This window comes from Oryzias melastigma, linkage group LG3, assembly GCF_002922805.2.
Source record: "Oryzias melastigma strain HK-1 linkage group LG3, ASM292280v2, whole genome shotgun sequence".
Taxonomy (NCBI): Eukaryota; Metazoa; Chordata; class Actinopteri; order Beloniformes; family Adrianichthyidae; genus Oryzias; species Oryzias melastigma.
In genome coordinates this window covers 11,861,630-11,883,802 of record NC_050514.1, presented here as the reverse complement: position 1 = coordinate 11,883,802, position 22,173 = coordinate 11,861,630, and the positions used below count along the sequence as shown (strand labels likewise).

General features: G+C 42.1%; 1 protein-coding gene across 2 annotated transcripts in view; it reads left to right on the top strand.

Moving 5' to 3' along the window:
• The first annotated feature begins 12 nt into the window (after positions 1 to 12).
• fn1b (fibronectin 1b) overlaps positions 13 to 22,173 on the top strand; it is a 27,349-nt gene continuing 5,188 nt past the window's right edge. Inside the window, exons 1-41 of one of the 2 annotated variants that reach the window (XM_024295363.2) lie at positions 13 to 423; positions 515 to 640; positions 748 to 885; positions 1,577 to 1,708; positions 2,082 to 2,219; positions 2,299 to 2,445; positions 2,531 to 2,707; positions 2,822 to 3,004; positions 3,142 to 3,318; positions 4,578 to 4,733; positions 4,821 to 4,949; positions 5,040 to 5,183; positions 6,204 to 6,325; positions 6,938 to 7,106; positions 7,185 to 7,361; positions 7,512 to 7,640; positions 7,735 to 7,824; positions 7,902 to 8,096; positions 9,319 to 9,597; positions 9,695 to 9,958; positions 10,032 to 10,126; positions 10,330 to 10,498; positions 10,606 to 10,692; positions 10,813 to 11,004; positions 12,376 to 12,654; positions 13,273 to 13,464; positions 13,587 to 13,676; positions 13,921 to 14,187; positions 14,303 to 14,419; positions 14,512 to 14,673; positions 14,753 to 14,908; positions 15,010 to 15,126; positions 15,444 to 15,713; positions 15,979 to 16,166; positions 16,245 to 16,332; positions 16,410 to 16,589; positions 16,668 to 16,757; positions 17,939 to 18,127; positions 18,259 to 18,348; positions 18,688 to 19,070; positions 19,148 to 19,286. In XM_024295363.2, coding sequence (XP_024151131.1) covers positions 285 to 423; positions 515 to 640; positions 748 to 885; positions 1,577 to 1,708; positions 2,082 to 2,219; positions 2,299 to 2,445; positions 2,531 to 2,707; positions 2,822 to 3,004; positions 3,142 to 3,318; positions 4,578 to 4,733; positions 4,821 to 4,949; positions 5,040 to 5,183; positions 6,204 to 6,325; positions 6,938 to 7,106; positions 7,185 to 7,361; positions 7,512 to 7,640; positions 7,735 to 7,824; positions 7,902 to 8,096; positions 9,319 to 9,597; positions 9,695 to 9,958; positions 10,032 to 10,126; positions 10,330 to 10,498; positions 10,606 to 10,692; positions 10,813 to 11,004; positions 12,376 to 12,654; positions 13,273 to 13,464; positions 13,587 to 13,676; positions 13,921 to 14,187; positions 14,303 to 14,419; positions 14,512 to 14,673; positions 14,753 to 14,908; positions 15,010 to 15,126; positions 15,444 to 15,713; positions 15,979 to 16,166; positions 16,245 to 16,332; positions 16,410 to 16,589; positions 16,668 to 16,757; positions 17,939 to 18,127; positions 18,259 to 18,348; positions 18,688 to 19,070; positions 19,148 to 19,286 — 6,751 coding nt within the window. In that variant the 5' untranslated portion in view covers positions 13 to 284. The remainder of the gene's footprint in view (positions 424 to 514; positions 641 to 747; positions 886 to 1,576; positions 1,709 to 2,081; positions 2,220 to 2,298; positions 2,446 to 2,530; positions 2,708 to 2,821; positions 3,005 to 3,141; positions 3,319 to 4,577; positions 4,734 to 4,820; positions 4,950 to 5,039; positions 5,184 to 6,203; positions 6,326 to 6,937; positions 7,107 to 7,184; positions 7,362 to 7,511; positions 7,641 to 7,734; positions 7,825 to 7,901; positions 8,097 to 9,318; positions 9,598 to 9,694; positions 9,959 to 10,031; positions 10,127 to 10,329; positions 10,499 to 10,605; positions 10,693 to 10,812; positions 11,005 to 12,375; positions 12,655 to 13,272; positions 13,465 to 13,586; positions 13,677 to 13,920; positions 14,188 to 14,302; positions 14,420 to 14,511; positions 14,674 to 14,752; positions 14,909 to 15,009; positions 15,127 to 15,443; positions 15,714 to 15,978; positions 16,167 to 16,244; positions 16,333 to 16,409; positions 16,590 to 16,667; positions 16,758 to 17,938; positions 18,128 to 18,258; positions 18,349 to 18,687; positions 19,071 to 19,147; positions 19,287 to 22,173) is intronic. The other variant, XM_024295362.2, reaches the window with a different exon arrangement.

Genomic DNA, 22,173 nt, shown 5'->3' with positions numbered 1-22,173 from the left:
TGTCTCTTTTTTCTTTTTTTGGTGATAGTTCATACTTTTACTGATGATACATCTTCTGACCATTTTTTCTCCTGACATGGAGTGGGTGGTTGAAATCCCTCCCCTTCAGTGCTCTGCAGCAGTGCGTATAAAGGCAGCCCTCTCCCCTCTGCAGGGTCTGGTTGAAGTGCTGCGGGGCGGCAGTCGGGACCGCCTGAAGAGCAGCTGAGAACAAGGGACAGAACCAACCCGCTGCAAACTTCGATTCCTTCAGATCTGTTTTCTTTTCTTTGTGCATCTCCAAAATGACCGGCGGTCCACTGACGGGGCTGCTGGTTGCCCTGTGCCTCAGCAGTGCAGCGCACGGCGCTCCAAACAAAAACAAAAGACAATCTCAGTATCAGGTGTATCCTGACCTCTACGAGCCCGAGGCCGTCTCACCAGGTACGTATTCTTCTGTGTTTTTAGGAGAAAAAATAATTCTATTAGTTTCATGATGTCTGCGTAAAGTCCTGACAGTGCGCATTTTACGCAGTCGTCTGCCAGGACAACGGGCGCTCATACAGTCCCAACCAGCAGTGGGAGAAGTCGTACCACGGCAGCACTCTTCTCTGCTCCTGCAGCGCAGCTGGACGCGTGGACTGCACCACCAAGCCTGAAGGTCAGGAAGACGCAGCATCACCAGGACCAGAAGCTGCTGCTATGGTTGCGCACGCGTGATGTTCTGCAGCAGCACAATCCATAATTGTGTTGTCTTTTTGTCCTCAGTGGAAGAAACTTGTCATGATAAGTACAACGGGCAAACATACAGGATCGGTGAAACCTATGAGAGGCCAAGAGAAGGGATGATATGGGACTGCACCTGCATCGGTTCTGGTCGAGGGAAGATCAGTTGCACCATCGCAAGTATGTGACACATTTTCCTGTTTAGACAATTAAGTTTGTTTTTACTCCAAAATGTACTTGATTTACAGTTTGAAAAGGCAACTGGGGTCTAAAGGGGAACTTTTATTTTGAAAAATTCTGCCATCTATCCATTTTTTTGACTTGCTGTGACCCTTTTGAGGTCACAGGGCTACAGTTGGGGAAGGGTACACCCAGGACAGGTCCTCAGCCTGTTGGCCACACAATCACGCACACATACCAATGGATAATTTAAAGTTACCAATCAACCTATGAAGCATGTTTTGGACCTGCAGAGTTCCAAGAGAAAACCCGCACATTTACGTCAAGATCATGCAAACTCCACATAGAAAGGTCCCATCTGTTTTTTAAAATATTTTGTTTGTTTTTTACCTTTCTTTAACCAGGGAAATCTCCATTTCAAAGGAGCCCTGGGGGTCAAAACACATAAACACCAAAGGACAATTTTCAACAAGGCTTTCTCACTGTGAGGGTTAACCACTGCACCGCCATGCCCATTAAAAAGCTCTCTGAACCCTGAATCACAACTCAAATTTATACCCAAAAATCCGATTAAATATCTTTGGAGCAGCTGTTTATTATTTACCATTAAGTTTACGGCTAAATCAAGCCCTAACATTGGAGTTTAGAGTATTTTTTTTTAAATAAAACTCGGCTTTTGTATCATCCACAGATCGATGCCATGACGGCGGGAGGTCATATAAAATTGGGGACACCTGGAAGAGGCCCCATGACACAGCTGACTACATGCTAGAGTGTGTTTGTCTTGGAAACGGCAAAGGAGAGTGGACCTGCAAACCTGTGGGTGAGTGTCGCGCTGCTGATTCTGGATCACCGTCCCTGAGATGTCACAAAAGTGATGAAAACAGCTGAAATCTTCACACCTTCCATTATGAGTCTTTGCTTTGTTTATCTTAAAAATGGTTATTAAATGTGCTAAGACAGAATGTTCATAAATGATGTCTTTTAAATAACTTGAATAACTTTTTCAGCCTGATTAGCACTATTTATTTTATGCTAATATGTGCAGACTTCAGTTTTAATATTGGGGGGTTTGTAATGTTGCCATTTTTCAGTTGTTTTGGAAGATCTTTTTCCTATTTTCACTTAACTTAACCCCCCTCCTACATTTCTGTCAGATGGCAAATCTTAGCAACACATCTCTGTTTTCTGTGCAGCTCAGAGTTGCTTTGACAACAATGCAGCATCGTCATATGTTGTTGGTGAGACTTGGGAGAAGCGGTACCAAGGCTGGATGATGCTGGACTGCACCTGCCTGGGAGAGGGACACGGGAAAATACAATGCACATCCAGAAGTAAACACCGCGCCAACACATCAAAACCCATTTTTAGTTGAGGAGCACCAGCTGACCACCTGTCTCCTCCCCAACGCAGACCGCTGCAATGACAATGACGTCAAGAAGTCTTTCCGCATTGGCGAGACCTGGATGAAGACCGACTCCAGTGGACACCGCGTGCAGTGTCTTTGCTTAGGAAACGGCCGTGGAGAGTGGAAATGTGACCGGGACAGTGTAGCCCAAAGTAAGTTTTTTCCTTTAATAAAGAACATTTGGGGATTTTTGGAGCATTGTTTTCACTCATTCCATTCTGGTTTGGTGGGATACAGGCCACGGCACTGTGGTGTACACCCCCGAGCGCTCCAGGGTTGAGTTCAACAGAGAGGGAACGTGCCGCACAGATTCTGGGAACTCCTACCACGAAGGACAGCGCTGGCTCCGGACTCAGGGCAGCAAACAGATGCTGTGCACGTGTCTGGGCAGTGGAGCCAGCTGTCAGGAGTGGGGTAAGAAAGGAGGAGTTCTTTTATTGTTCAAATAGCTACCTTTATTCTTTAAAAGAGGAAACCAAACATGTGAGTATCTCTGGTGAAAGTTTTCTCTCTCGTGTGTCTGGATAGAAGCCAGGAATCAGGTGTATGGCGGTAACTCCAATGGGCAGCCGTGCGTGTTCCCCTTCGTCTTCATGGGGAAGACGTACTACTCGTGCACTTCCGAGGGCCGCACAGACGGGCAGCTCTGGTGCTCCACCACCTCGAACTATGAACGAGACCAGCAGTACTCTTTCTGTACTGAAAAAAATGGTGAGAATGACCAAAACCAAAACTGCTACGGACATTTCATTGTTGTGTTTTTTGTGCTTTACTGATAACATGCAGAATAAAACATAAATCGAATCTAAATGGGAGCGTTAAACGGACTCGTCTGCCTTTGATTCCAGCTATCGTGGCGACGCTGGGCGGGAACTCCAATGGGGCTCTGTGCCACTTCCCCTTCCTCTACAGTGGTCGTAACTACACAGACTGCACCGCAGACGGGCGGCGTGACGGCATGAGGTGGTGTGGTACCACCCACTACTATGACAGTGATCAGCTCTTTGGGTTTTGCCCCATGGCAGGTGAGTACATTCTGCTTTGTCTCTGTTCAGAGTTTCATTCATCAATAATACATGAGCTTACAATTGGGCAATTTATAGAGGATTCCTTTGTGTCGCTCCCATCATTTCCACAATGAAGGATTGTGCATTTTTAACCAAAAGAGGTCCTGAAAGAAAGACTGCAAACTCCTCACATGGATGGCGGTGTGGGTCAAGAGAGAGGGTTGCATGGGAGAACTAAAGAGAAAATAGTTGAGGCTCAGACTGGTCATGGGGGGGATAACTGTTGAATGTTGCAAAACATTCACAGTTCATCCACAGACTCGTTCTCTTTTTTTTTTTCCATTTTGGCTTCACGCTTCAGTGGTCGTCACAGCGAATCGGCTACAAACACAGACTCACACCACTCTAGTTAATTAGGGAGAGCTTCTTTCAAAGATTTAAAGCCTTGTTTTAGATATTCAAGATATAAGTCCAGGTTTTAAGTTGTTTTAACTTCTCTGCAATTTTCTAAACTTTTTTATCTTATTAACTTAGAAATAAGGAATTTATTATTAAAGTGTGAAAAAAAACCCTCAAATGTTTAAAAGTTAGACTGGAATTCATTGGAAAGACAACAAATTTAATTTATGTCTTAAGAAAAAGTGTTAGTTTTTTTATTGTATGTGGATTTATTAACATGGGCTTACTTGTACTAATATTTTTGTTCTAAAATGAGTTATTTCCACCTTTTATTACACTAGTTTATATGTCACTGTAATCAAAATGAACTACAACGAGCTGCATGAAAACTAAAAAAATACTAACTATTTGCTCAAAACTAGCAAAAAATACTTAGAGCATACGTAGAGCATTCAATTTTAAGTAATGCCATCTAACAGCATTTTTTAAGCTTATTATTCCTTATTGAATGATTGGATCTGTGTGGACATTTTGATATCTTATTATACGATTTGTTGTTAAGTAAAATGACTTGCTGCATGGACAGATACTTTTAGGTGTTCTCTTCCTAACCTTTTAACACCAGTGTTTTTTGATCTTTGATTTACTATAAGTTTTCAACTGTTAACACGATCAATGTAATTCCAGCAGATTTTGAAGGAGAAAAGCGTCAGTTTGTTAAAGATTTTGTGTTTAAGTGTCACCGGCAACACCTCAGGTGTTAAAGGTTTAACAATAACATCCTGTTTTAAGGCTAACTTTTGCGATGATTTGTCGACAAATAAAATCTGCAGGTCAAAAGAGTAAATTTCATTCTTTCTTTGGTTTTTTCCAACCAGCACATGAGGAAGTGTGTACCACAAATGATGGAGTGATGCACCGAGTTGGGGACAAGTGGGACAAGCGACATGATGTCATGGGTCACCTGATGGAGTGCACGTGCCTGGGCAACGGGCGCGGGGAGTGGAACTGCGTTGCTTACTCACAGCTGCGAGGTCAGACAGTCGTTTGTTTTTTACTTACTTGAAACAAATTTCTGAAACTGAAAATTGGGAACCAAAAGATGTGTGTTCTGAATCCAGATCAGTGCATTGTTGACGGAGTGCCTTATGAAGTCAACCAGGAGTTCTCCAAGCGCCATGCGGAGGGCCACATGATGAACTGCACCTGCTTCGGACAGGGCCGCGGGTGGTGGAGGTGTGATGCTATTGGTGCGTTTCTGGCTCACACATCAGGGGTTAAAGCTCAAAGAATTATAATCAGCCCCTCATCTTTGTCTGCCCTCTTGTTTCGTACATCAGATCAGTGTCAGGAGCCGCAGAACAGAGTTTTCTATCAGATTGGAGAACAGTGGGACAAGGTCATCCACGGCATCCAGTACCGCTGCCATTGCTATGGAAACGGGATTGGAGAAATGAGCTGTGAACCTCAGCAGACGTATCCAGGTACAAGAACAGCATTCATGCCAGTATCTTCTATGTAAAAAGAATTTTGTCTGGCTTTTCTTTGTTTAAAATCATTCCTTTTCTTTTTATTTTTATAATTTACCTTCATAATAAAGCTGTGATGTCAAGAAATGCAGATCTGTAAGGATGTGAAAATTAACTTAGAATAAAAATGGTCTGCAAAAGTTCAACTGTAAAAAGAGATTTCTGAAGCCAAAGTTCCCATTTTGAGTAGCTTAGAGATACTCACTTTTGTTAAACCTGTCCTTCATTAAATACTTACTGAAATCATTACTACACTCTGACTCCATATAATATAAAGTAACGACTAATCGACTATTAAATTAGTCCAATTTATGAAGAAGAGTTTTTTATTCTCTCTTCCAACTCTTCGACAGCATTAAAAGCCCTAGTCTTTTACTCCATGCTGCTAAAAAAAGAGAAATAAATCCATTTGCCAGGTTTGTTCTGGCTTTGATGTCTGACAAATGGAGAAGTGTCAGGTCATCACATCTCCCCCGTCGGTCGCGGCTCCACAGGTTTTCTTCACTCCCGTTTGGCCTTCTGAGACATTTTGCTGACCTGCCACAGGCAGAATCAAAGGCCGTGACTTCCTGCTGCTGTTTGGAGAAAGGTTGCCTAATTTGGCCTTTTGTACTTTAACTCTGGGTGGGTCCTGCCGGGAGGAAGTCACAGTTAAAACATTTACCTTAGACTCAACAGAGGTCACGGCTGAGACATGTATGAGACTCTAAGTGTGCTTTAAAGAACAGAGGCTGGAAAAACGGTGATGAAAATGGAGCTTTAGTGTTATACCGCACCGTCAGATGTCAGTGGGCGTACAGCTGGTTTGACACCGTCTGGAGGTTTACTAAAAAAAATGATGAATCCTTTGGATGTAGCTCAGTAAAATGTGCCAACTTTCACCTACGCTCCCCACAGGTAACACTGTCTTGTTGTAGCTCCCTCTCATCCCTGCTCTCCTCCTCTGCTTTTCCTGATGTTCTTGAACCCCCTCAGGCGGCCGCAGACCTGTGCAGGTCATCATCACAGAGGCCGGAAAACAGCCAGACTCCACCCCCATCCAATGGAACGCTCCGTCCTCTGCCCACATCACGCAGTACATCCTCAAGTGGAGAATCGTGAGTCTGAGACTTATGCAACACTTTCATCTAGAAGTAGATTGTGTTTGTAAGCAATAACATACGAAATGGGGAGCTTTTGCTGAAGTTTAAACATGAACAGAGTGATTAAAGCCGCATGAACTCTCTGTTACAGCCTGCATAAATAAACAGTCTCAGTCGGACGGATTCCAAGATAAATTTCCCTCCTTTGCCTTTTTTTTTTTAGTTTTCTCCTAATGTTTTCACTTTGATGTGATTAAAAGCTTCATATAAACGAGTTGAAGTCCAGCTGATTTCCTCCTAAGAACTTTTTGTTTTATGCTTCCCGCAGAGAATTTGTTCCGAGTGCTTATTTGGCCACCCAGCACAGAGTTTTTGGAGCTTTAAAGCTGTCTGAATGCTCATAAAACAGGATGAGGGCGTCACTGGGTGGGAGCCAGTCTCCCTTCCAAACTGGATTTAATTATAAAAACTTTGCTTTATCAAAAAAGCAATTATAATTTCCTCATTTTCTGAAGATTTATTCTTGACGTGAAGAATGTAAACTAAGATAACTCTGATATTTTTAGGAAAACATCTTCATTATCATGTGCAGCTGCAGCAATTTGTTGCTTTTTGCTCTCACATTAGAAAAACAGAGGTACCCCGTGGAGGGAGGTCACCATCCCCGGCCACGTCAACTCCTACACCATCAGCGGGCTGCGTCCGAGCGTGACCTACGAGGGTCAGCTGATCAGCATTCTGCGCTATGGAGGTCGCGAGGTCACGCGCTTTGACTTCACAACCAATCATGGCTCCTGTGAGTAAAACAAAGTCAGAACGCTACAACTCTACGGGTATTTCTGAAAGAATGTTGGTGTTCATCTCACCTCCTCAGTGGAGACCTCAGAGGGGGAGACGGCTGCGCCTCCTCCGTTGGTGGATACTTCAGAGTCGGTGACGGAAATCACCTCCAACAGCTTCGTTGTGTCTTGGTCCTCGGCTTCTGCCACCATCTCTGGCTTCAGGGTGGAGTACGAGCTCACAGAGGAGGGAGCAAAGACCAACGTCTTGGGTGAGAGACTTTAACCACAAGCAGTATTGATCCAACTCTTCCTTTTGTCATCTAATCTATTTGTCAGATATGTTTAATTAAGACTCTGACCTTTGCATGCATGTTTCAGTAATGGAGAATCATTTTAATTATGTTTGTGTGCGACTCCAGATCTCCCTCGCACCACCACCTCTGTCACCATCGATCAACTTCTGCCCGGACGCAGATACAACGTCAGCGTCTATGAGCTACCAGAGCAAGGAGAGCCCAACCTCATTCTGACCACCTCACAGATCACAGGTGGGGCAGCATTCTCTTCCTCCACTTGGTGACTTTAACCTCAGATGAGAGGATCTGAACACATTTTGTTTGCTCTCTAAATGTGCTCCTCCAGCTCCTGACACACCAACCCAACCTGCTGTTGACGAGGTCGGGGAGGCGTCCATCAGAGTCAGCTGGACCAGACCTCAGGCTCCTATCACAGGTAGAGAGAAACCCTGAAGTTGAAGATGCTTTTGTCTCTGCTTGTGTTGGAATGCGGCCACATGCTTGTGCCTGCAGGTTACCGGGTCGTGTACACTCCGTCAGAGGAGGGCAGCAGCACTGAGCTGACGCTCCCAAACTCGGAAAACTCTGTGACCCTGGTGGACCTTCATCCTGGTCTACTGTACAACATCACCATCTACGCCGTGGAGGACCACCTGGAGAGCGAGCCGGTTTTTGTTCAGGTCACCACAGCTGGTTCTCAGAAACAAGGTAGATACATTTAAAAGTTGATGGTTTTTAATTTCAGACAGATAAGAGTTTGATAAATTGCTTAATACAGAAAATTATCTTCAAGGTCATTATTATTAATAATCATGAAAAACCTATTCTCCATCTCAGAGAATCATGAAACTAAGAAGAAAAACTACAAGATCATAAAAACACAGTCACACACAGTAAATATAAACCATATTCACACATTTCACTGGATGTAAAAACAAGCAGTTCCACATGCGGCTGATGTGTGTTCTTGTTTGGAGTTTAGATCTAAAAATAATCTAATCAAACAAAAACATCTTTTGGGCTTTGTAATATACTCACAAGGATTTTTAAATGTAAAATTTTGTACAGAACATAAAGAATATACGATGAGCAGACGAGCGTTTTGTTATTTGACAAAAAATCTGCTCTGATAACAATGATGGAATGATGCAAAACCATGAAATGAAATGTAAAATTCATACTCCTTTTAAACAATGAATTAAACTCTACTTTACTTTAGTTAATAATCACTAAGTTAAAATAATCTAAGGTGACATATGTGTGTCTTAAATGGATTACGGCAAAACTCCCTATTTATGATTGAGTAATTACAGTGTGAAGAAGAGAGATTCATTTTCTTACATCTTTGTCATTTTTCTTTGCTTTTTAATTAATGCTTTACTTTATTTCTGAAACGAGTTTGATTGATCTGTGAGATTTTTTGTGGTATTGTCTACAATGAATACTTAAAATAACCAAAAAAATCTAATCAAGATAAACATACACAAGATAATGTGTATCATTTATACTTTATCTGGCTGTGGGTGTGAAATTTTCCTTTTTTTGTTAAAAATAATAGCACATCCAGTCTTCAAAAGAATAAAAAAAGTTTATCTGGAAGACAGAAGAAAATACGTTTCTGACATGTTTGAATTGACAGATCAAAAATTTGCTTTTAGATAAAAAAAATCAAAACAAAACAAGGATTTGTCCTAATATTTCTGCAAAAGTTAAAAATATGACTATTTTTTACTTTTGTGAAGCTGACCTGTTCCTAAACATATAGCAAAAAGGTTAAACAAGCATTGAGTTTTGTTAAAAGAACATTTATTTTAAAATAAATTTAATGCATTTACAGGAATACAGAATGCTTCAATTCCAACTTTGACTTATTTTAACTTAATTTCAACATAAAGCTTGACTATTTCTGACAAAAAAATTCTCTTTACAGAGGAGGTTCCAGCTCCCTCAAACCTACAGTTCTTTGAGGTCTCAGATGTGAAGATCATCCTCACCTGGACTGGTCCCCCCAGAGATGTGACGGGATATCGAGTGACTTACACCCCAATGGACCGGAGCGGCAACGAGCTCCGAATGCTGCAGCCGCCGATCTCTCCCAATGCCTACGCTGAGCTCCGGAACCTGCAGCCCGGCACGCTCTACCGCTTCTACATCTATGCCATCAGCAGCGGCACGGAGAGCCAGCCGTTAGTAGGAGAAATGTCAACTAGTGAGTGGCACCATGAATATTCCCAGATGGAACTGTAAATCATTTTTAAAAAATCATAAATTTTAAACATTTCCTTTCAATTTTTCCTTCTTCCCAGAACCTGATGCACCCACAAATGTACGTTTCACTGACGTCGGCCCCGACAACGCGCTGGTCGTCTGGGATGCTCCCCGCGCCGTTGTCTCCGGTTTCCGCCTCTTCCTGAGCATCGAGGGCTCCAGCCCCATAGAGAAGAGGATCCCCGGCAGGACCACTCAATACCCTTTGAAGAACCTACGACCAGACACCCAGTACATGGCCACGCTGCACTCCGAGCTGGACAATGAGCTCAGTGAAGGAGTCACCAACTATTTCACCACAGGTCAGTTTATACAAGTCAAATTAGAATAAAAACTGGCAGGAATATTCACTTTTTTCTGTTCTGTCTTTCTTAGCTCCCCAGTTGGGAAACGCTCCTCCTTTCAGCACTGATGTCACTGACACCGCCATCATTATCTCCTGGATACCTGTTCGCAGGTTCAGCTACAAGGTAAAGACTAACCTCTAAGAAAATTCTGCTTATAGTACATCATAAATAAGTCTTCATTAAAGACTATGAATGCCCAGGAACATCTTTTCCAAAAAGGTTCCCTCAGATGTTTCAGGAAGTGTTTACAGCAGATATTAGGCCCCGCCCCTTGTCTTAAGAGTGGCTCACAATCTTCCCCTTTTGCCTGCTCTTCCTCTTTTTAGTTGTCTGTTCTACCCAGTGAGGAAGGCGAGTCTCCCAAAGAAGAGACCTCTGACTCCGGACGTATCTTCATTTCCGGTTTGATTCCTGGAAACAAGTACTCCTACAGCGTCCAGCCCATTTTCAATGGCCGTAACCGTGGAAACCCCATCACCCGCAATGTTGTTACATGTGCGTATTTTACGCTAAAGATGAAATGGCGACAAGGACTTATCAAATGCCATCTGTTTTCTGATAGACTCCATTTGAGCATGATCCTTTATCGTTCCTGTGTGCAGCTTTGTCCCCCCCCACTGACCTCAGAGTGGTGTCCAGCCCCAACACAGGTGACCTCACAGTCTACTGGACAGCCTCCGAAACACCAGGTAAATATTGGCTCCTCAGTGTGCAAGCCAACTAGATCATGTCCCACCCAGACTTTGGGCATTGAACTTTTTTGTTTCTTTAATGGTGGTGTACTAATTTGATTTATTTTGATTCTGCAGGAATCACAGCCTACAGAGTGACAAGCACACCGACCAACGACCAGCGAGGAAACTCTTTGGACGAGTTTGTTCCAGTAGGTCAGACCTACTGCCAGCTGGAGAACCTGAATCTCGGTGTGGAGTACAACATCAGTGTGTTCAGTACCAAAGGACAAGTGGAAAGTTTGCCAGTGTCCACTATCGTCACACCAGGTATGAGTCTCCTATTGATCTTGAACATGTTCAGGCATGTCAGCAGAACCAGAATCCCTTTAGAGGGGGGTTTGAATAAACCAGATTGGAAAAGGGTCAAAGGAAACCAAGGAGTGAGTTTGATTAGGAAACGCTTACAATTTTTATGCTCTTTTTATTTATTTTGCTGTCACATTCTGCATCCTGGACAACAGAACACATTTTTTGCAAATGTTATTCTACAGCTGCTTTCATTAATAAAAAGAACTGTGCTAGTTTTAGGACATCACTTTCACTTAAGAAACATTTTTCAACTTTTTTTCTGCATTTCTTAGCTTTGCTTTTCTCCCCAAACAATTTTGCATCATGCGCCTTTTAGTTAGATAAATAATCCATACATCTGCACTCACACAGAGGCTAAATGCACCAGTATTCACTTGCATGTTTTGGAATTTAAACACTTTCCAGTTGAAATGTACTATTCATAAACTCATAAATAAGAATTAGTTTGAACCATCGGAACTTTCCTTCTTTTAGATTCAATCAATACACATTTTTAATGTTCAAATGAAGGATTTGCTGTCTCTTTTGGAAGAAAAATATGATTCCATTTAACTAATATCAACTTGATTCTTTTATTGCATTCATGTTTTACACACAAAAACACTAAAAAGTACTAGATATCTGTGTACCTGGGGCTGCACAGTGATGTGGTGTTTAGCACGGCCACCTCACAGAGAAAAGGTCATGATATGAATTCTCCAGCTTCTTCTCACAGTCTTTAACAGGGATAGGCAACTCCAGGCCTCGAGGGCCACAGTGTCTGCATGATTTTCAAATATCCAAGCCCTACTCATGACTGATTACCTGGTTCAGGTGTGTCCAGCCAATTGCCTGTCCCTGATTTAAAACATGTCTGAGAGGTTGAAAGGTGACTGTAAGTGTTCCTTAGGCGTGAGCATATCTATCTGGGTGTGGCCCTGCAATGAACTGGTAACCTGTTAATGGGATAGGCTCCAGCAACCCCATGAACCCTGCACAGGACGAGAATAGAAAGCTTACAAGGATACATATTTGGTACAAATATGACTGACATGCTGTAAATCTGTGTAACATTAAGGAAATTAAAAACATGGATGCAGGTCCTGTAGCCTTTTCAGCATGTTTCATTAACAAACAAACAAAAAAAGCCTATAATCTGCATGAAGATTAATGTAATAACTTGTTTATTTAACCCTTCTTTGAGCATGACTGAAATTAGCATGATGTTTGTTTCTGTAATTGTGTAGCATGGCTGCTGTTGGTTTCTATTCTTTGCAGATGACATGAATGCTTATTGTTATTGTTTTCTCTACATTTGCCTGCGCTTTATCACCGGCCTAACGCTTTCAGAAATTCCCATACCGAGTCACATTGACTTTGTCAACATAACTGACACCACCATTGGCCTGCGCTGGACCCCCCTGCACTCCAACACCATAACTGCTTACCGGATAACGGTAGTAACAACCGGCCAGAACTTGCCAATATTCCAAGATTTGGTGGAGGTGTCAGCTGGTTATTACACCATTCATGGTTTGGAGCCTGGTGTGGACTATGACATCAGTATCGCCACGGTTACAGAGACGGGGGAAAGCGAGCCGGCCACACACACAAAGCAGACGCATGCGGGTGATTCTCTCCTATAGTCATTAATGAGAGGGCTATGGTTCTGATGGAATTCATTAGGATAAAATGTCAGATCTCTTTAGTGAAAGTCACAATTTTATGTTTTTAATTTTTTTGGTTCTCCTTGTGGTAATTTCCTTTAGATCTTTACCTATAAATGAAACCATTTTTGAAATAATTTTGTTATTTCCTGACGATTAAGCTTTTTTGCATAAATTAAGTCTGCAGGATAACATCTTCTTCTCTTTAAATGTTTATTAAAATAGCTTTTGTCATATTTAACAGAGGTTATTTTTATATAAATACCCCCAAAAAGCAAGTTTATTAATCGGTGTGATTCCGACTGAAAATGTTGCCTTTAAAAATTGTAAAATAAGTGTATTGGGTTAGAATCCAAAGCGGAATAGACACCTCACCATGTTAGGTTTCATTCAAAATAATAACTGGCTTTCAGCAGGCTCTAGCATAAAAAAAACTGTTTTGAGATATAGATTTAAAAAAAATGTAGATCAGTTAGTTTTGTTAAAACCTGAATAAACACAAACTTCTTCAATGTTTGCAATATGAGACATTTTAAAACTAAAATAGCATAAGAGTAACCTCTACCCGTTTCTCCTTCAGCCGTGCCGCCTCCCCTCTACCTGCAGTTTGGAAGTGTGGGACCTGACTACATCAGAATAACATGGACACTCCCTAATATTGCCTCTCCGAGCGACATCTCTCGATTTGTTATCCGTTACCACCCCACGGCCACAGACGATGACGTCAAGGAGGTCAACGTTGGGGGAGCCACCAGCACCTACCTGCTGAACAGTAAGAGCTCCTGCACTCTTTAGTGTTTTTAGAGATTCCAAAGATCAAAATCTCTGCAGTTTTCTTGGCACTGATCTGTGTGAGTCTGCTCTCTAACGACATGCCTTCCTTCATTTATAAAGACTTGCAACCAAACACAGAGTACCACATCAGTGTTGTGGGTGTTTACGGAGAACGAGAAAGCTCGCCAATAACAGGAATTCAGAGAACCAGTGAGTATGACTGATTTCCGCTTTGGGTGACCAAATGTAGATTCAAAGTTACCACAGAGTCTTTTTTACTTTTACTTTATTTGGTCTATTTTAGAGAATTGATGCATTTTACAATATTTTTTGCCAGCTCACTAAAATACAAAGTCATAGTGTGTTGAGTGTCAATTCTGTTTAGAGGTCAGAAATCATTCATCTGCTTCCAAACAGCTTCATGTGGGCAAAATGTGCGATTGTCTGCTTTTAGCTCTGGACTCTCCAACCGGCCTGGACTTCTCTGACATCCGGACCACCTCCTTCACCGTCCACTGGAAGCCTCCGATTGCTTTCATCACTGGCTACAGGATCCATTACCAGAAGACGAGCGGTGGACGAGCCAAGGATCAGAGGGTGCCCCCAACCAGGACCCATTTCACTTTGACTGGACTGGAACCTGATAAGGAGTACCTGATATATGTGTATGCTGTCAGCAACAATCAGGAGAGCCAGCCTCTGACTGGCACGCAGGCCACCAGTATGTTTTCATGTCCTATATCCCTTTCTTTTAATGATGTTAACAGAGAAAGATAACTTTTGTGTTTTTTAATCACATTTGTTCTTTTTCTGCACCTTTCACTTTAAAAACTCAGTCTCTGATGAACTTAAAGACCTGGAGGTCACATCATCCACCCCCAACAGTATCACCATTCGTTGGGAGGCCCCATCTGCAGCAGTGACTACCTACAGGATCACCTACGGAGGGACAAGTCTGTACCTGAGATTCAATGAATATTCTCCTGCTTGTTTCCTTTAGCAAAAACCTTAGATTTATAGGTGACCCCTCTCTATTTTTCTATAGGTGGAGAATCTCCTGTGGAGAAAATGATCCCAGGGACCCAGACCACCTACACCCTCACTGACCTGGAGCCTGGTACTGACTACACCATCTCAGTCTACGCTGTTTCAACTAGAGGAGACACCCCAGCCTCCAATACCCATGCTACTATAACTCACCGAACTGGTACCCTTCTCTTAATACTTATCTAGAAAAATAATGTTTTTATACGTTTGAAATTCAATTTCATTGTCCTGGATTATAGATACTATGCCCCCAACGAGCATGAAGGTCATGGATGTGAGTGATAATTCTATCAAGGTGCGCTGGACTCCGGCTCAGGGACCAATCAAAGGTTATAGAGTCACAAGTACGCCCAAAAATGGTTTGGGGCCCTCCTACTCTGAGTTGGTGGCTCCAGGTAATTATTGACAGGTCATCTGTAAACAAATACAAATACAGATCAAGTTTTTTCTTCTTTTTTATACCACTCAACACCAAATCTCATCGGTTTTGTTGCAGATCAGACAGAGATGATAATCACAGGCCTGATTCCGACTGTTGAGTATGTTGTCAGTGTCGCTGCTCTGGGAAATAACGGACAGCCATCAACCCCCATGGTGGAGAACGCCATCACTGGTTGGTTTGATTTAATTGCTGAAACCAAGAAAAGAAGCAGAGACCCTTTCTAAAAATGTGAATGACATGGAAAAGTGTGTTCATGTCAATAATTCCATTCAAAAAATGACATTTTTATATAATATAGATTCAAGACCCACTGTCTAATGCATTCCAAGCATCTATTTGTCTATGTTTGCATAAATTGTGGTTTCAGCTCATAAAATTCACAAAAGCATGATTTAGGAGAGGGTTTGTCTCTGCAGGAATGTCTTTAGACATGTCAGACATGACAGTCTTAGCTCAGGCTTAAAGAAAATCTGCTTTGTTCCTTTTAGCCATGGATGGCCCCAAGGAGTTGACCTTTTCTAACATCGACTCCACCTCCATGCGCATCACCTGGGACAGCCCTGAAGGCAGCGTCACATCCTACAGGGTGTTGTACTCCAGCTCAGAGGAGGGGGAGAGAGAGCTGCGACCCGCCCCCAGAGGCAGTCAGAACAGCGCAGTGCTGAGAGGTCTCCGGCCCGGCACTGAATACACCGTTAAAGTCATCGCTCTGAACGGCCAAACACCAAGCACACCTTTAGTGGGAACCCAGGCCACAGGTAGAACAAAGACACCTTAAAGTCCCATTTTTGGTGGTTTTTGATCATATTTTTTAGGCAAAATTATATTAGAACATAGTTTGTGCAGAGTGGCGGTAGTATTTGCCTTGTGAGTTGTTGGTGCGGCCATTTCCAACCAGCCAACTCCTCCATTAAGAGAAAAATGCTACAAGAACATGCTAAAAACAGCATTTTCATTGGAGTGCGTCTTCAAAGTTGTTTTCATCATATAATCATAGTTTTGAATTGTGTTTCTCTGCTTCAGTCATCAATGCACCAACCAACATGGTCATCTCCGATGTCGGACCATCCATGTTCACTGTGTCATGGCAGGCTCCAAACGCACGGCTAACAGGCTACCGTGTAGTTATCACACCCAAGAACATCAACAGCCCCAGCAGAGAAATCAATGTTTCACCAGACGACACCCGCGTTGTGGTTCCTCAACTCATGGTGAGCTCGGCTCCTCGTGTCTCATTCCTCAGCACTCTTCCATGAGTCAATAACGTGCCGTATGTGCGCCGCCTGCAGGTAGCAACAACATACCAGATACAAGTGTATGCTCTAAAGAACTCCGTCACCAGCCGACCTCTGGAGGGAGAAGTCACCACACCAGAAAGTAACTAGCTTCCTCACCGACTGACCTATTTCCACTCTTTACTGTCAACTCATCTTTTGCTGTTTTCTCCCATGCAGACTTGAGTCCTCCATGGCGCGTGCAGCACTATGATGTCAAGGATACTTCTTTCAAATTACAATGGCGTAACAAAGCAAGAAGTATCACCGGTATCCTTATTGAAGTCACACCCACCCCCGGATCACTGCCCACCATCAGGAAAACCCTCCCAGGAGATGCAAATTCCTACACCGTCACAGGTGCACCGCCCTCTCATGTTTGTCTATTCCTTACTGTAGGATCAGCCTCACTCAATAACCTGTGTGTGTGTGTCTCAGGTCTGCAGCCAGGAACCACGTACTCTGTTAACATGTACAGTCTGAACGGCAACACCAAGAGCGCTCCAGTATTTTTCGTGATTGACACAGGTATGAAGCAAATCTGTACAATAGTGATTAAAACAGTGGAAAGTCATGGAATAAAAACAACTCTTCACATAAATCTGCCTTTTTTCCCCAACAACTATATGTATTTTTTATTCAAATGCACATTGGCCAATCACATGAACAAAAATAAAACTAAAGACAAGCAACAGAAACACTGTAGATATGTCAAAATTTAGAATAACTAGTCATGAATATAAGCGGCTCCTGTTGACTGTTTTGAAATGTTGTACCAAGTGATCCACTCGTTTCTCGAGTATATCGATCCTGTTGTCTTGTTCATTCTGGGCTTGAAGTTTCCTTAATTCTTCATTTAGCTATGCAACTCTTTCATGAAGCTCCAGTAGCTCATTCTTCATGACTGTCACTCTCTCAGTCATGTCTTTTAAGTGCTTTTTTTGATGTCTCTGGAGTCATTAGTTGCTTTTCTTCTGTACCATGGTTGGCTCTCTTTTCGCAATTGCACTAAATTACATTTTAAAATGGTGCTAACTGCAGAGCTCTGCAATTATGCGACTGTTGGTGTTATGTTGGTGTTATGACAGCTTACTTGTCTTGAACCATGTTACTGTTCTAATGAATATCAGACTAAACTTTAGAAAATCATCAGAACTGCTCGAGGAATAATAGAAAAATTCCAGCTTTTTGTTTTTCACATTGTTCAGATGCAAAAAGTCATGATTTAAAAGTTAAATTCACAATTCTGACTGGATATTTTTTCCCAGTTTTCACTTCAATCCAGAATTAAACGTTAAATTCTAGAAACCTGAGAAAAAAAATACAGAATTATATTTTTTTAAATAGGAAGTCTTTTTTTTTCCTCTTTGAATTTTCAATTTTATCTCACATTTTAGTTTAAAGTTCAAAGAAAGTCAAATATAAAGTACAATATCCCTTTTTCCCTTGAACCTAATTATTCCTATTACTTAAGTGTCATCTGCTGTCTTGCACAATAGGTAATGTAGTCACAAGGTTGAAAAGAAATACATTTCAACAGATGAGTCATTAAGTTTTGAAACATTTATTTGTTATATTCTAACTAGAGTTATTAAGGTCAGAAAATATTAATTTACAGGTTTATCTTAGAAGAGTTTAAATGATAAAATCATGCATAAAGAGACTCTCAAAATGGCATTAACAATACAAATCAATGTTTTTTGTCACAGCACGACCTGTGGTTCAACCTCCCACCAACCTCAGATTTTCCTCTGTGACCCACACCTCGATCTCGTTCACCTGGCAGCCACCTGCCTCACACGTCTCAGGATACTATGTCACCTACGAGGAGCTTGGACGATCCCCTCAGCAGCTCATACCCCAGCCACACTCAGGACAAACCTACGCCACCATAACGGGTACACATGCCATCCACGCCATTTTTGCCTTGATTGTTCAGAATTTACAATGATTAAACCTGAGGTTTGATTCCCAATTTGTCTTTGACATCAGGTGCAGCTTCACTTACTGTACCTTCTTTTCTCCTCAGGTCTGAAACCAAGCACAAAGTACATTATCAGAATAATCGCCATCCAAAACACACAGAGGAGCACGCCCCTGGAAGGCGAAATCAGGACTAGTGAGTTTTCTCCAAATTCTGTCTCATATTTGGTTATTCCATGAAACAAAGAGACAACAACAAAAATGTTCAATATCAGGTTTACATTACTGCTTTCACTGAAGCATAGATGTGTCATGAAAATCCCCCAGAGCTTGGCTTCTAAAACCTTAAAAGACATTGTTATCTTGAATTGCTTCTAATGCAAAATATTAATGTGTGTTCAGAAAATAAGTGAGACTAATTTTGCCCCCAAAACGCTGAATATTTGGCGCCCCCTGCTGGCCATTAATTTGCAGAGTGGTTCAGCTTTAATCCCATCTAACCTGCTTGCTTCTTAACCGTGTTTTTTCCGCACAGAGCCGGAGTCCTCGCTTCTGCCTCTGCCTCAGCCCCACCACCCTGGTGGTGTCAGCCCGCTGGATGTGCCTGAAATTGACTTTGGCGGTCAGGGCCAGCAGTACATAGAGTACAACAATAGGGAAGACAGCAGTGGAAACTCACAGTCGCCCTTCGGGCAAGTCCGTGAGCCTCTGATCTATGTCTCCCACCCTGATGCAGAAGGTCGCAGGGTGCCTGTTGTAAAACTGAACGTTCCCATCGGATCCATCTCCTTTAACGAGTCAGGAGTGCCGCTGGAAGCTCAGACTCAGACCAGCATCTCCTGGAAGCCTTACAGTCAGAGCAGTGCCTACTTGGTGTCCTGCAATCCTCTCACCAGCATCAACGAGAAGATGTTCCAGGTAAGAGGAGAGCGGATGGCGAACCCCATTCAAGCTGTTTGGTTGAAGACGGATTCATGAACTGTGTTTCTACGCAGATCCGCTTGCCAGGAACAGCCACCACCGCAACCCTGATCGGACTCACACCTGGAGCAAACTACAACGTGATTGTGGAGGCACTGCTGGGAGCACTCAAGCACAAAATTCTGGAGCAAGTTGTCACTGCCGGAAACACCAGTAAGCAACATCTAATTTTGAGCTCAAATCAAAGATCTACAGCAGGACAGTACTTAGAGTTTGACCACCATCGATCGGACTGCATGAGTATTTTAGGAGACTAAACTAGTGATTGGAGGGACTATAACATGGTTTTCTTGAGTCTTTCAGAGTATGAGTTATTTTTGTGAGTTTTTTTCCTACCTGGGAGTAAGACGTCTCGATCTCTGAGGCAACGCCTTTCGTGGCTTGTGGGTGCCGCCCATTTTATGACATCATCCTAGAGCCAGCTTTGGCATCGTTTCTGCAAAAGCAAACAGCATCCGAACTTTTGTGTAGCCTTGTGTAGTATTGTGCTGAATGCCTAGTACCCCTGAGAATTACTACACTGGTTGTAGTGATTACTGGGGCTCGTGGCAGAACTAGATGAGCGATGAAGCTACCGGCTAAGCACTGCAAGCTTTGCAGAGAAATTGGGTGTCTGTATTAGCCTGGGTCCGGTTTAGTAGTGCAGACTCTTCCTGAAAGGTGTTGGGAGCAAACCCATAGGAAAAATCTGTTGCTCAAATGTGGCTCAAGCTCGTCTCCTGAGATCAGTTTGAGCGTCTCATCTTTGTATCATTCTGTGATCATTTGTGTCTCAAATCTTGCTCCTAAGGGACCCTTAGGAGCAAGAGTTAAGCAAAGATGAGCAAAGACATCAACAAGACAAATGAGCATGAATTGAGATAAGCTTTTTGAACAAGACTTAAGAAGTGGGAGAAACAAAAGAGATCTCATAATAGTCTCACTCTGATCTAAATTGTCTCAGCTGTTTTAAAGAAGGATTAAGGAGAAAAGGATGAGACAAATCTGAAGGATTAGCTCTAAAAGAGATCTCATTATTGTCTGTTTCATGTCTCTTTCATTTCTCTTGAATGTCTTACCAAAGCCATTAATGAGAACGATTTGAGAAACAGTAAAAACAACACAAAATATGTAAATGTTACATTTTATTTGGGATTTGGTCAGCACCATCAGTACATTTGTATTGGGATAACAGCATTAGATTCTTTACATTTTTTAGACAAAATACAGAAATATAAAACATAAATGAGATATAAAAATAAATTAAATACAAGCTCTGACATTGTTTACTAACCCCCTTGCTGAAAAGTCGGTTTTAACAAAACTATTTTTTTTCATAATTTAAAAGTACATTAACCCTTGTGCTCTCTTATGGGGCCAAGATGACCCTACCATTACATTGATGTGTGATCTCTCCCATAACAAATGTGGACAGGATCTTATGTCTGCCACGGACACCAGAAAAGATAAAAAATCCTTGGAAAAAAAACTTTAGCGCGTGGTCTTGTGGGATCCAGATGACCCCACTTTTAATGTAAACATGTCCAGGATAGCACAAGAGTTAAAACCACCTGGCTTCTTAATGAACTATTTTAGGTAAAACCAGAAATACATTCACAAAATTGTGTCGTATTATACCCGGAGATCTAACTTTTTCAAACTTTTTTTATGTAATTGCATTAAGTACATGAACTGTGGCGTACTCAATCTGGCCGACGTGGTGATAATGAATACTTCCAGATTCTAAAGAACAAACACACTGACAGCACTGCTGAGGTACAAGGAGGAATCTCACTTGGCTTTGAAACAACAGAACTTACATGCTTCCAAATCCTAGAACACACTTGGCAGGAACTGTATTAAAACTCATGGTCCACGAAAATTAAAAACAAAAAATAAACGAAGGATGAAAGAGTAACCAGTCCACATACTGTAGATCATAGGAGTGGCCTACTGCTTAGAAGCTGCTCTGGCCGTACATTTGTTGACAAACGCCTTCTTGAGCTTGACCTCAATAATTTTTTCCCAACCAGGTGGAGTGGCACATCTCAGGACACAAGCTGTAAAACAAGAACATTAAAATCTAGTATGAGTAAAATGACAATAGATGGCATATAACAAATATAACACTTCAAGATGCAAGCAAATTATAGTTTTATTACATCAGCTGCATAATGCTGCCGTGAGATTTGATTTACATGTCATCTGATGAGTCAAAATAATAATTTCTGGCATCTAAAAACAGCCAGAATTCAGTTAAGATGACATATTACACATGACCTCTATAGCTGATAAAGGAATTTAAATTCAGCATGTTACTTCTTTGGGCAGTAAAAATCCAACAAATAAGTTCAAATCGGTTTACTTAAAGATGGGTTAGATCAGGGGTGTCAAACTCAAGGCCTCCAGGGCAAGCCTGATGCTGGTCTTCTATAAATCCTGCCTTATCTGCTGCTCATTACCTGGATCAGGTGTGTTTAGCCAACGAGGAGCTGGAAAACATGGAAGACACCAGCCCTTGAGGCCTGGAGTCTGACACCCCTGGGTTAGATGCTACTGGACAATAATTCATTTTGAGTGTTGAACTTATATTTTGATAGCAATCATTGCTATACTGTAGCCTGATTGAACATGTTTATTGTTCCCAGAATTCTAGCATAAAATGCCCAATTTTAAGAAAAACTCACTTCGGATTGCGTCGACGGATCTGCTTTCCTTCTTTTCCGGAAGGATTATTTCCAGGAAGACCAAAAGGGATTTTGATACTCCAACAGTGAGGACATGATTGGACAGTGCATGAAACTGATGCATGCGATGTGGTTTAGATGCGTGGTTCATGGCAGCAAGGCAGAACGATGACTCGAACACACCACACTCAGGGAAGAGCTCCTGCTGGCCTGGTGGTGACGATGGGCTATGGTGAAGTCTCTCTCCACTGAGGCTAACATATTTTGGTAGTAAACCTGTTAATATAATAGCCGCGGGATTCATTGCATGTGCACTGTCCCAAATAAATAAATAAATAAAATTAAGGTTAAGTTTTAGAAGCAACAATAAAAAA